The 13,919-nt window shown below is 46.8% G+C and overlaps 1 protein-coding gene across 7 annotated transcripts in view; it reads left to right on the forward strand.

The window, feature by feature from the left end:
- The window catches only part of RABGEF1 (RAB guanine nucleotide exchange factor 1), a 78,822-nt gene extending 73,984 nt beyond the window's left edge, over positions 1 to 4,838 (forward strand). For all 7 annotated transcript variants that reach the window (XM_073012650.1, XM_073012653.1, XM_073012651.1 and 4 more), the window contains one exon: positions 2,531 to 4,838. In XM_073012650.1, coding sequence (XP_072868751.1) covers positions 2,531 to 2,929 — 399 coding nt within the window. In that variant the 3' untranslated portion in view covers positions 2,930 to 4,838. The remainder of the gene's footprint in view (positions 1 to 2,530) is intronic.
- The last annotated feature ends 9,081 nt before the right edge of the window (positions 4,839 to 13,919 follow it).

Genomic DNA, 13,919 nt, shown 5'->3' on the forward strand with positions numbered 1-13,919 from the left:
GATTCCAAAAGTTGTAGAAGTCTCAGGTTCCTCCAAACCTGGACCTGCCCCATCACTCATCACCCTCCACCATTGTGTTCAGCTACGTGTTACTCTAGTCACCAGCATCTCGGGAGTGTGATTTGCAGGTGGAGGGACTTGGGAATGCTCTTGATCAGATGCTTTCACCTTTATTCACACTGTTTTCCATCCTCTCAGGCACATGGTGGTTTAATCCTTAGTATTAAAAAAGTTTAAGTGGCCCATATAGAATGAGATTAGAAGTACTCGTATATCTTTTTTTTTTTTTTTTAATTTTAATTTTTTGAGATGGAATCTCGCTGTGTCACCCAGGCTGGAATGCAGTGGTGTGATCTCAGCTCACTGCAACCTCCATCTCCTGGGTTCAAGCGATTCTCATGCCCCAGCCTCCCGAGTAGCTGGGATTACAGACGTGTCACCATGCCCGGCTAATGTTTGTATTTTTAGTAAAGACGGGGTTTCACCTTGTTAGCCAGGCTGGTCTCGAACTCCTGGCCTCGAGCAGTCCACACACCTCAGTCTCCCAAAGTGCTGGGATTACAGGCATGAGCCACCGCACCTGGCCTCATATTTCTTAATATAAATGAAACATACACTTGCCTGCGAGGGAAGAGCCTTTTGGATTCAGCTCTTTATCCAGAGCGGGTCAGACAACCTGGAAGTCCCTGAGAAGTGTGGACATGGCAGGTAGTGAGAGAAGTGAAGGAGGACCAGGACACATTCAAGCGTAGCCACAGTCACTGACAGTAGAGGTAGCTGGCTTGCACACACTCAGCAGCTTCTAGGGCCTTTGGCCTGCAGCCTTAAGTACATCTGTGCCTTCCCTCTTCATCCTCTTCTGGCCTGACTCAGAGTCTGTCTCCTGCACCCACTGCTCCAGTGAAACTGCTCTGGCAAAAGTAAAAAGTTTCCAGCTGACAAACCCCATGGACACTCGCAGCCTTCATCTTCCTTTGCTTCTCATAGCACTCTCCATGAGTCCTTTGTTCTGCAACTTGTTCCTTGGCTTCCACAATCCCACTACTTCCTTGTCTCTTTGTAAAGTCTGTGTCTTCTACTTCCACCTTGAATTGTGTCATTCCCTGGGACTCCATTGTCTCTGCATCTCTTCCTCACCATCTCCTCTGTCAAAGAGCTGTCACTCACCTGTGCAGTGATGACCCACAGCTCTGTGTCACCTGTCTTGACCTCACACTTGTATCGCACCTCAAATATAATTTGTTCAGAGCTACGTCCCCTTCAGATGTTTGTTTCTTTTCCAGTATTCTTTATTCCTGTTAGTGGCCATGCCATGTCTCCATTCACCTAAGTGAGGAGTTAGAATCACCTCCTCTCTCCAGTCACAGGGGCCACAGCAGCTCCACACACACCATGAGCCAGATGGGCGTGCGCTTCCGTTCTCCTCGGATGAATCACGTTTTTCTTTTTCTTTATTCCTTTTCTCTAGAGGTGAGGTTTCTATCCTGACTGTTGCCCAGGCTGGGCTCAAACAATCCTCCCACCTCGGCCTCCCAAAGTGCTGGGATTATAAGCATGAGCCAACACACCCGGCTCAGATGTCTGTTGAATTGGGCATTTGCAGTGGCATTTCCGTACTAGTAATTGCTACCGTGTATTCATTGCCCACTGCAGGCCTCTTGGAAGCCCGTGACATGTGCTATGTTGTTAATTCTCACAATAAATCTGGATGGTATTTCCCCCCATTTACAGGTACAGAAACCTCAGAGAGCTTAAGTAACTTTCCCAGGGTCACTCACTGTGGTTGTTAAGTGAAAGAGGTGACAGTCAACTCAGGTTCTGTTGCTTCAGAGCTGTTCTTTTTTTTTTTTTCCCTCCTGAGACAGAGTCTTGCTCTGTCATCCAGGCTGGAGTACAGTGGCATGATTTCGGCTCACTGCAACCTCCGCCTCCCAGGTTCAAGTGATTCTCCTGCCTCAGCCTCCCAGGTAGCTGGGATGACAGGCACCATAACTGCACCCAGCTAATTTTTGTATTTTTAGTAAAGACGGGGTTTCACCATATTGGCCAGGCTGGTCTCAAACTCCTGACCTCATGATCCACCTGTCCCAGCCTCCCAAAGTGTTGAGATTACAGGCTTGAGCCACCGGGCTCGGCCTGGAGCCGTTCTTTTAACCACTTGGTGTTAAAATATTTATTTGAGGATCAGAGGTCCGTGTGCCACACCAGTGCCTTGAGGACCTACACCCGCTCGGGGACTGTATCCTGGGTAGAGATAGCAGGTCTGGGAAGACTTAGACAGAATGTCTTCATGGTGCATCTGGGGAGGCTGCACCCAGACATTGGCCCCAGAGCTCCTGGGAGTGTACAGGAAGCATGACCGGGGATAGGAGTAGGTAATTTTCCAGGCTGAGTTACATGGAAGTTCATGAGTTTGTTTTGTTTACTTTTGGTTCTATTTTAAATTCTCTGTGATCAAAAGACTTTTACAAATTGATTGGAGTATGCGTAGCTTTCCTAATATGACTGTATTAATGTCCTCTTCCTGTAGTGCTGTGCCGTGGCTTTCATTGAGAAGTTAGATGCCCAGTCTTTGAATTTAAGTCAGGAGGATTTTGATCGCTACATGTCTGGCCAGACCTCTCCCAGGAAGCAAGAAGCTGAGAGTTGGTCTCCTGATGCTTGCTTAGGCGTCAAGCAAATGTATAAGAACTTGGATCTCCTGTCTCAGTTGAATGAACGACAAGAAAGGATCATGAATGAAGCCAAGAAACTGGAAAAAGACCTCATAGATTGGACAGATGGAATTACAAGAGAAGTTCAAGACATTGTTGAGAAATACCCACTGGAAATTAAGCCTCCAAATCAACCGTTAGCAGCTATTGACTCTGAAAACATTGAAAATGATAAACTTCCTCCACCACTGCAACCTCAAGTTTATGCAGGATGATCACAGTTTACATGGAGAGTATTTATTTGAGCCTAAATTGTAGGTAGCCCTTACTACACTCAACTGATTGGGATCTAGAATGTAACTAAATTGCTTATAAATGTCAGAGCATTTTTAAAGGTACAGTATATGGGGATTGTTTTGTTTTATTTTTCCTAGCAAGGGAAGCTTAGTTAATAATAAAATACTATTTATTTGAGTTACTGATACAGATTCATTTAAGGCTTGTGTGCAAATTTTGTCTCAATCTTTTTTCCCTCCATGATTTTCCTGTGTGCTTCCTCTGGCATTCATTGTGGTTTGGTAAATAATTGCCTTTTAAAGGACAAAACAAATGAATGCTACAAAGTGTATGTCCACAGTTCGAAATAATTTTATAATTGTAAAGATAGAAATTATATTGATAAGTAAATATGTAAAATTGTAAATATGTAAAAAAAAGAATGGTGTCTGCTGTGCATGGCATTTTATATGTTAATTTTTTAGTTTAAAATGAAGTATATTGAATGTTTGCCTTTAGCACCATTTTATTTGGTTTGTCCTACTAAAATGACTCGAGAAGTGTTTAGACAAACTCCCCTTAAGATGTGCATTCCATCTTTAAGAACGTATTAGCCCTAACTTTGAGGTTCTTTATAGTCAGAGACTATGACACCACTAAGGTTCAGAATAAATTTTAGGCCACATAAAATTGCTGTTTAATGTAGTCAATGGAAGACTTTAAACCATGCTTCTAGCTTATTTTTCCCTCATTCATTCAGCAAATCTCTGTTGGGTTCTTCAGTGAGAAGGAGCAGGCACTGGGCCTGGAATGGAAGGCGGGAGTGAACTGGCCTCCCATGGTGAGAGGTGACAGGGTCCCTCAGCTGTGAGATGCAGGGGGCGCCTTGCAGCCTCCATAATGTACATTTGACTCTCCAACAGTCCAGACACATTTTCTGAACCTCTTTCAGCGCATTTCAGCCTCAGGATTATTCACATTAGTGGCCTGAGAGGTGTTTGTTGTGGGGCCACCCCGTGCCTGGGAGAATATTCAGCAACATTCCTGCCATCCATACCCACTAGATGCCAGTAGCACCCCCCAGAGCTGTGAACAGTTCTCTCCAGACATAGTCAGATGTCTCCTGGGGCCATATCACCCTCCATTAAGAACCACTGATCTCTTTTACAAACCAGGAGTTATCCTCCCTCCTGGTGGTTAATATGGTATAACCAAAGAATCTTGCACTCAATGCAGTGTGATGTTAACTAAATGAGTAAAATATTTAGGAGGCTCAACAGCTACCTGCATTGTAGAACCTTTTCTTATCTCAGAGGAACCTTCCATAACCTAAATATACCATTGATGATGATTCTTCCATTCAGTGACTTCCATAGATTATGCAGCTATACTTGTGAAATAGTGCATGAGGCCCCAGGGCACCATTCTGGAACAGTGTCACTTCACACAGGCAGCTGAGAAAGGTTCCCTTGCTTTTCCAGTATCTTCCTAAGGATGGAGCCCAAAATTGCAGAGCAGTAATTCTGGAATAAAACCAGGGTGGGTATAAAACTACTTATTCTTAAATTTACTTGTAAGGGCTGGGCGTGGTGGCTCAAGCCTGTAATCCCAGCACTTTGGGAGGCCAAGACAGGCGGATCACGAGGTCAGGAGATCAAGACCATCCTGGCTAACATGGTGAAACCCCATCTCTACTAAAAATACAAAAAACTAGCCAGGCGAGGTGGCGAGCCCCTGTAGTCCCAGCTACTCGGGAGGCTGAGGCAAGAGAATGGCGTAAACCCGGGAGGCGGAGCTTGCAGTGAGCTGAGATCGCGCCACTGCACTCCAGCCTGGGCGACAGAGCAAGACTCCGTCTCATCCGTCTCAAAAAAAAAAAAAAATGTACATGTAAGGTCTATCAAGCTTGACACATCTGTGTCATCACGCACTGAAGACAGGAAGCAGTTCACTCAGTCAGCTGGTTCCCAAGCTCGCACAGCAGGTGATGAGTTACTGTCAAATGCCAGTGAGAATCTTCGTATAGAATAATCTGGGCCCAAGTGATTTCAGTAAAAAACTTCCCTTTCTTGGGTTTAATTTTCTATGTGCTTTTAGGTGCGAATCCAGATATGTGGTCTTAATTCCCCCTGGAAATACACAGTTCTTTTAGTTACTGTACACTCTGTTCAATAAACGTATCAACTTCCCTCAAAAGCTGACTTTTTTGGGTCTCTTACATACCATAAAGTAGGTCATTGAATTGATTTTTTTTGGAAGTATCTCATATTGGTTAAATTCTTCTGGTATGGACTGTTGCCTTATATAGAGGTTTCTATTTTTCTTAAGTCAGCATCAATACAATGGCCGGAGTTTCTGTTTTTGCCAACAAGAAGGTGTTGGTATTTTATGTAGGGTAAATGTGAATAGAATACACCTTTGGAACTGAAGTCATTATCAATAAAGTTTCATAATCCATCCCTCTTCCAAACATTGATTTGGTTCTTTCTTAGGAAAATATACATTATTATTAATATTCTCATGCTACAGAGGTTTTCTGGTTAAGCTATACCTAAAAATGAAACATGAGAGACATTTGCCAGTTAAAATTAAGAAGACAAGAATATTTGCTGTCACCACAATCAACCTTGTTCTGGCAGTTCTCCCAAGGTACTCAGTCGTCAAACAGACATAAAAGTAGAGAAAAAAGGAGTTAACATAATCAGTATAGAGCTGTTACTGTCTGGTGGTGAGGACATGAACTCTGGAGCTGGAAGACTTGGATTTGGTTTTGAATTTTATTCTGTTAGTTATGAGCTCATTGGCCCTAAACAAATCTCTTGTTTGAGATCCGTCAGCTGTGAAATGGGGTTAATGATATTACTGCTTCATGGGGTTGTTGTCTGAACTTAGAAAAAATGATAGCTATTATTTGTAGATGGTTATTTTATGTAGAAAACTCAAGAGAAGGCTGGGTGTGGTGGCTCATGCCTGTGATCGCTTTCGGAGGCAAGGCAGGAGGACTGCTTGAGGCCAGTAGTTTGAGAGCAACGTCAGCAACATTTTGTAGAGACCCCCCCTCTCTACAAAAAATACTAGCTGGGCGTGGTAGTGTGTACCTGTAGTCCCAGCTATTGTGGGGGCTAAGGTGGGAAGATCACCTAAGCCCAGGAATTTGAGGTGGCAGTGAGCTGTGATCTCACCGCTGCATGCCAGCCTGAGATCCAGTCTCGAAAAAAAAAAAAAAAAAAAAAAAAAACCCAAGAGAATTTATATTGAAACTATAGAATTTCACCTCTATATTAGTGAGAGATGAAATTCTAAAATAGCCATAAAAGCTAACTGTACAAAATGACTTTCCTATATACCATTACTAACCACTTAGCAAACATTATGGAGAAAAAATCAATTTGCAATAGAAACATATAAATCACCTATGGAGAACAAGAGCTTTCAGGATCGATATGAAAAACAGAAAATTGAGAAGCACAAAGGTGTGTCTGCACAGGGTCCTGTGCTTGAACTTTAGGGCTTTGTAGCCGCCATCGTGAAATTCTTTTTTGTTTTTGGGTTTTTTTTTTGTGGGGAGGGAATAGGGTCTGGCTCTGTCACCCAAGCTGTGGAGTGCAGTGGTGCGAACATAACTCGCTGCAGCGTGGACCTCCTGGGCTCAAGCTAGCCTCCCATCTCAGCCACCTGAGTAGCTGAGACTACACATGTGCGCCACTGCACCCAGCTAATTTTTAAATTTTTTATAGAGACAGACTCTCACTATGTTGTCCTGGCTGGGTTGGTTGGTTTGTTTTTTGGTATTTTTTTGAGATGGAGTCTCTCTCTGTCACCCAGGCTATAGTGCAGTGGCGCAATCTCAGCTCACTGCAACCTTCGCCTCCTGGGTTCAAGTGATTTTCCTGCCTCAGCTTCCCAAGTAGCTGGGACTACAGATGCGTGTCACCACGCCCAGTTAATTTTTTGTATTTTTAGTAGAGATAGGGTTTCACCATGTTAGCCAGGATGGTCTTGATCTCCTGAACTCGTGATCCACCTGCCTCGGCCTCCTGAAGTGCTGGGATTACAAGGTGTGAGCCACCACGCCTGGCGGTCCAGGCTGGTCTTAAAGTCTTGGGCTCAAGCAATCCTCCCACCTTGGCTTCCTAATGTGCTGGGATTACAGGCATGAGCCTCCATGCCCCGCCCCGCCAAAAAAAGAAATTTGTACTTAGTTTTTTCCCCAGGTTCCTCTGTGTGTTAAAAAAGGTTGAATGGGGAACCTGAAATTCCTCCTTTCCTGCTCTTGGAAGTGTAGGGCACTTCCCTTTCTCCACAGTGTCAGTAGAGGTTGTGTGGAGACTGAAGTTCCAGCCCTGCCTGGTGAGAATGAAGTGTTTGTTCCTGTCCTCTCCACCCTCTGTGTGGTATTGGTCGGGGCTGAGAGGGGAGCCTGGATTTCTACCTCCACCCGTGGTAATGAGGTCGCAACGCCCTTTTCCCACCAGTGTGATGTTGGCTAAAGAATATTTAAATCAGATTGAGAGCCTCCTAATATAACACCCCAAACTTTCAAGATACAATAAAAAAATCACCATCTGAGGGCAGTGGCTCCCACCTGTAATCCCACCACCTTGGGAGGCCAAGGTAGGCGGATCACCTGAGGTCAGGAGTTCATGATCAGCCTGGCCAACATAGCCGAACCTCATCTCTACTAAAAATACAAAAATTAGCTGGGCGTGGTGTTGGGCGCCTGTAATCCCAGCTACTCAGGAGGCTGAGGCAGGAGAATCACTTGAACCCAGGAGGCAGAGGTTGCAATGAATTGAGATCGTGCCACTGCACTCCAGTCTGGGAGACAGACTCTGCCAAAAAAAAAAAAAAAAAAAAAAAAACACAACAAAGAAACAAAAAAACACAAAAAGGCCGGGCACAGTACCTCACGCCTGTAATCCTAGCACTTTGGGAGGCTGAGGTGGGCGGATCACTTGAGGTCAGGAGTTCCAGACTAGCCTGGCCAACATGACAATACCCTGTCTTTACTAAAAGTACAAAAATTAGCCAGGTGTGGTGGTGGGAGCCTGTAGTCCTAGCTACTCAGAAGGCTGAGGCAGGAGAATCACTTGAACCTGGGAGGCGGAGGTTGCAGTAGGCCGAGATCATGCCATTGTATTCCAGCTTGGACAAGAATAAAACTCCTTCTCAACAAACAAACAAACAAAAAAGACAAGTGCTAGCATGTGCCAGACGGATCCCAGACCACCATCTCGCTCTTTTTTTTTTTTTTGAGACAGTGTCTTGCTCTGTCGCCCAGGCTGGAGTGCAGTGGCACGATCTCAGCTCAATGCAACCTCCACCTCACAGGTTCAAGCAATTCACCCGCCTCAGCCTCCCGGGTAGCCGGGATCACAGGTGCGTGCCACCTTGCCCGACTAATTATTGTATTTTTTTGGTAGACACGGGGTTTTGCCATGTTGGCCAGGCTGGTCTTGAACTCCTGGCCTCAAGTGATCCATCCGCCTCGGCCTCCCAAAGTGCTGGGATTACAGGCGTGAGCCACTGCAGTCGGCCTCTGATTTCTTTTCTTAAAAATAGACATAGAGGGGGAGGGATAGCATTAGGAGATATACCTAATGTAAATGACGAGTTAATGGGTGCAGCACACCAACATGGAACATGTATACATATGTAACAAACCTGCACGTTGTGCACATGTACCCTAGAACCTGCACGTTGTGCACATGTACCCTAATTATTACACTTGTATAATAATTTAAAAAAATAGACATAGAGATGGGTTCTATGTTGCCCAGGCTGGTCTTGAACTCTTGGCCTCAAGCCATCCTCCCTCCTTGACCTCCCCAAGTGCTGGAATTACAGGCATGAGGTGTGGCACCTGGCTCCTATTCTGATTTCAAAGCACTAAGACCACAGCTGATCGCTGAATAAGGAGTGGGCGTGTCAGCTACCTCAGTGGGGACGGCCGGCGGGGGGGGAGCAGACAGGCTCCTGGGCCCTGTACCCTCCCACCACCCAGTTCCCCCCACCATCCACCTGTAGGCACCCCCTCTCCCCTGGAGTCTCTAACACAGAGCTGGCAGGGTACAGCCGGGCCTGGGCTGCCAACCTGGCTTGCCTGGTTCCTTAGGCCCTGAGGTTGGGGGCCAGCTCCTCCCCACTTCCAGCCTGGCCCTCCAAGCCCAAACCAGGTCAAGGTCATGGTGCTGGGACAACAGACCTCCCCCTGAGCTCAACCTTACCTTGAAAGCCCTGTCTCTTCAGGTTCTCGTCCACCAGAGGGTCCCCAGAATCCCTCTCTGGGGGGAGGGCAGGGGGAGAGAAGCCCAGTGAGGAGGCAGTTCCTGGGACCCAAGATGGCATCATTGCCAAGTGAGGAGGCTGAGGCAAGGGGATCGCTTTGAGCCCAGGAGTTTGAGACCAGCTTGGGCAACATAGCGAGACTCCTTCTCTACAAAAAATGTAAAAATTAGCCAGGTGTGGTGGCGTGCTCCTGCCATCCCAGCTACTCAGGAGGCTGAGGCAGGATTGCTTGAGCCCAGGAGTTTAAGGCTGCAGTGAGTTATGACTATGACACTCCAGCCTGGGCTACAGAAAGACCTGTCTCTTAAAACAAATGCTCATGGCCAGGCATGGTGGCTCACGCCTGTAATCCCAGCTACTCGGGAGGCTGAGGCAGGAGAGTTGCTTAAACCTGGAAGGTGGAGGCTGCAGTGAGCCGAGATGGCACCACTGTACTCCAGGCTGGATGACAGAGCGAGACTCCATCTCAAAAAAATCCACAAAAGGCTGGGCATGGTGGTTCACACCTGTAATCCCAGCACTTTGGGAGGCCAAGGTGGACGGATCACTTGAGGCCAGCCTGGCCAATGTGGTGAAACCCCGTCTCTACTAAAAATACAAAATTCAGCCAGGCGTAATGACATGCGCCTGTAGTCCCAGCTACTCAGGAGGCTGAGGCAGGGGAATCGCTTGAACCCGGGAGGCGGATGTTGCAGTGAGCAGAGATCACGCCACTGTACTCCAGCCTGGGCAACAGAGTGAGTGAGACTCTGTTTCAAAAACTAGAAAAAAACCCACAAAAACAAAAAAGCAATGCTCATGAGCACAAGGTGTCTCTGCACAGAACCATAGAAAATGTCACTCATGAGGACTTGCTGTTGAATGGGCACCTAACCTCAAGCTGCCCGGGTGCCCCTGGTTTATGGTTTGAGGGAGTGGGCGTTGAAAGCAAAAACCAAAACAAAAACCAGAATGACAGCCTGTCTCTAAGAATTTTTTAAAAATAAAATAACATTCAAACTCTTTAAGCTGGCCCCAAACCCATGTGATCTGGCCCCTACCCACCTTTTTATTTTTCTTTTATTTTTTATTTATTTATTTATTTATTTACTTATTTTTGAGACAGAGGTTTTTTTTTGCTCTTGTCGCCCAGGCTGGAGTGCAGTGGCACAATCTCAGCTCTCTGCAACCTCTGCCTCCCAGGTTCAAGCAATTCTCCTGCCTCAGTCTCCTGAGTAGCTGGGATTACAGATTACAGGCCCCCGTCACCCCCCATGCCTGGCTAATTTTTGTATTTTTAGAGATGGGGTTGCACCATGTTGGCCAGGCTGGTCTCAGACATCGGACCTCAGGTGATCCACCTTCCTCGACCTCCCAAAGTGCTGGAATTACAGTCCTGAGCCACTACTCCTGATCTGTTTTTCTTTTTTATAGAGATAAGGTCTCACTATGTTGCCTAGGCTGGTCTCAAACTCCTGAGCTCAAGCAATCCTCCCACCTCAGCCTCCCAAAGTGGTAGGATTACAGGCGTGGACCACCGTGCCTGGTCCCTTGCTACCTCTTTGGCCTCAATCTCACCATCCTTCCCTCACTCAGCCTCCAGCAGCTACAAGGGCACCTTGCGAGCCTTCAAACACACAAGCACGTTCTTGCCTTAGGAACTTTGCATGACTTTTTCTCTGTCCCCACAGTCTTTTTTTTTTTTTTTTTTTTTTTTTTTTTTTTTTGAGACAGAGTCTCCCTCTGTCACCCAGGCTGGAGTGCAATGGCGTGATCTCGGCTCACTGCAACCTCCACCTCCTGGGTTCAAGCGATTCTCCTGCCTCAGCCTCCTGAGTAGCTGGGATTACAGGCACACACGACCATGCCAGGCTAATTTTTGTATTTTTAGTAGAGATGTGGTTTCACCATGTTGGTCAGGCTGGTCTCAAACTCCTGACCTCATGATCTGCCTGCCTCGGCCTCCCAACGTGCTGGTATTACAGGCGTGAGCCACCGCGCCTGGCCTGCTCCCACACTCTTTATGCACCTGGCTGGCCCTCTCCCTTCATTGGGTCACTGCTGCAGCGTCACCTCCTTATCCAGCTTCCTCCTGTCCCTCTCTCCCCCTCACTCTGAGTTATATCCTGTCACAGCAGTTATCTCTAACTGACATGATATTGTGATTTTGTCTGGGTGACATCAGCAACTCCAGGGCAGGACTTGGTGGCATTTACCACTAGGCTGCAAGCCTGGGACCCAGCAGGCGCCCAGGATGGTTTTTTAGTTTGTCTCTTTGTAGTTTATTTATTTACATATATATTTATTTATTTTGAGAAGGAGTCTTGCTCTGTCGCCCAGGCTGGAGTGCAGTAATGTGATCTCAACTCACTGCGAGCTCTACCTCCCAGGTTCAAGTGATTCTTGAGCCTCAGCTTCCCGAGGAGCTGGGACTGCAGGTGAGTACCACCACCCCCAGCTAATTTTTGGTATTTTTAGTAGAGATAGGGTTTCACCATGTTGGCCAGGCTGGTTTCAAACTCTCGACCTCAAATGATCCATCTGCCTTGGCCTCCCAAAGTGCTGGGATTACAGGCATGAGCCAGCACACCCGGCCTCTCTTTGTATTTTTAAAGGGACGAGGTCTTGCTCTGTCACCAGGCTGGAGTGCAGTGATGCCATCATAGCTCACTGGATCTTCACATAGCAGCCTGGACCTTCTGTGCTTAAGCGATTCTTCCGCCTTCCGCCTCAGCCTCCCAAGTATCTGGGACTACAGGCACATACCACTGCACTTGGCTAATTTTTTTAATTTTAAAAATCAAATAGAGACGGGGTCACTATGTTGACCAGGCTGGTCTTGAACTCCTGGCCTCAAACGACCCTCCCGTTTTGTCCTCCCAAACTGCTGGGATTACAGGTGTGAGAATTTTTAAATTTTTTTGTGGAGATGGGGTCTCGATACAGTGCCCAAGCTGGTCTTAAACTCCTGGGCTCAAGCGATCCTCCTGTCTGGGCCTCCCAAGGTGTTGGGATTACAGGCATGAGCCATCATGCCCGGCCAGAATGTAATTACATTTTTTTTTTTTTTTTTTTTGAGACAGGGTCTTACTCTGTCACCCAGACTGGAGTGCAGTGGTGCGATCATGGCTCACTGCAGCCTCAACCTCCTGGCTCAAGTGATCCTCCCACCTCAGCCTCTTGAGTAGCTGGGACTACAGGTGCATGCCACCAAGCCTAGCTAATTTTTTTTTTTCCCCCTAGAGATGGGGTTTCACCACATTGCTCATGCTGGGAATCTGTTGAAAGAAACTCTCCTTCAACCAGTACAGTACTATACATGTATACAGTAGAGCCAATTACTGTGCTATAATTACACATACTCTCTTGTGAATCTTTATTTCCCTATATTTTCATACATCTGATGGGCTATATGTCTATCACGAGTTTATCCTTAAACCGCCTGAAATGCAATCTTCCCTTTTTATTTATTTATTTATTATTTTTTGAGACAAGAGTGTCACTCTGTCCCCCAGGCTGAAATGCGGGAGGGCAATCTCGGCTCACTGCAACCTCCGCTTCTCAAGTTCAAGCGATTCTCCTGTCTTTGCCTCTTGAGTAGCTGGGATTACAGGTGCATGCCACTATGCCTAGCTAATTTTTTTTTTTTCTTTTTTTTTTGAGATGGAGTTTTGCTCTTGTTGCCCAGGCTGGAGTGCAGTGGCGCGATCTCGGCTCACTGCAACTTCTGCCTCCTGGGTTCAAGCAATTCTTCTGCCTCAGCTTCTCAAGTAGCTGGGATTACAGGCACCCACCACCACACCCGGCTAATTTTGTTTTTTGTTTTTGTTTTTGAGACGGAGTCTCGCTCTATTGCCCAGGCTGGAGTGCAGTGGCACAATCTTGGCTCACTGCAAGCCCCGCCTCCCAGGTTCACGCCATTCTCCTGCCTCAGCTTCCCAAATAGCTGGGACTACAGGTGCCTACTAACACACCCGGCTACCTTTTTGTATTTTTAACAGAGGCAGGGTTTCACCGTGTTAGCCAGGATGGTCTCAATCTCCTGACCTCGTGATCTGCCCACCTCGGCCTCCCAAAGTGCTGGGACTGCAGGCGTGAGCCACTACGCCTGGCCTAATTTTGTAGTTTTTAGTAGAGATGGGGTTTCTCCATATTGGTCAGGCTGGTTTCGAACTCCTGACCTCAGGTGATCCGCCTACCTTGGCCTTTCAAAGTGCTGGGATTACAGGTGTGAGCCACCGCGCCTGGCCTTCATATCTGTATTTTTAGTAGTCCTGATCTCAAATTATCTGCCCACCTCAGCCTCCCAAAGTGCTGGGATTACAGGCATGAGCCACCATGCCCAGTTCAATCTTCCTTTTAATATGCCCAGACACACCAGGTATGTGGCTGCATTTTATCCTGGCCTGCTGAAGCCTTTGATTCTACTGCACAAATCACAACTCTTGCTCTCCAGCCCTGTTGTGTAGCTTTTCGCTATCTGCTCTTTGTGTGTCGTGGAGCAGCAGCCTCCCTCCTGGCATAGGGCAGGCCCTGCAGAAGAGCTCCCTGTCCCAGCGGGTCTCCTCGCCACTGTATGCTAAAATGACACTGTGAGTCTCCCAGTTTGAGAACCATCTATTCCCCTGGAGGAATAAACCCTTAAGAGTCTCTTCTTTCTTGCCACTTTCAAGCAAACCAAGCGTAATTTTTTCTTTTTCTTTTCTTTTTTTTTTGAGACAG

This window comes from Chlorocebus sabaeus, chromosome 28 (genome assembly GCF_047675955.1).
Source record: "Chlorocebus sabaeus isolate Y175 chromosome 28, mChlSab1.0.hap1, whole genome shotgun sequence".
NCBI classification, from domain to species: domain Eukaryota; kingdom Metazoa; phylum Chordata; class Mammalia; order Primates; family Cercopithecidae; genus Chlorocebus; species Chlorocebus sabaeus.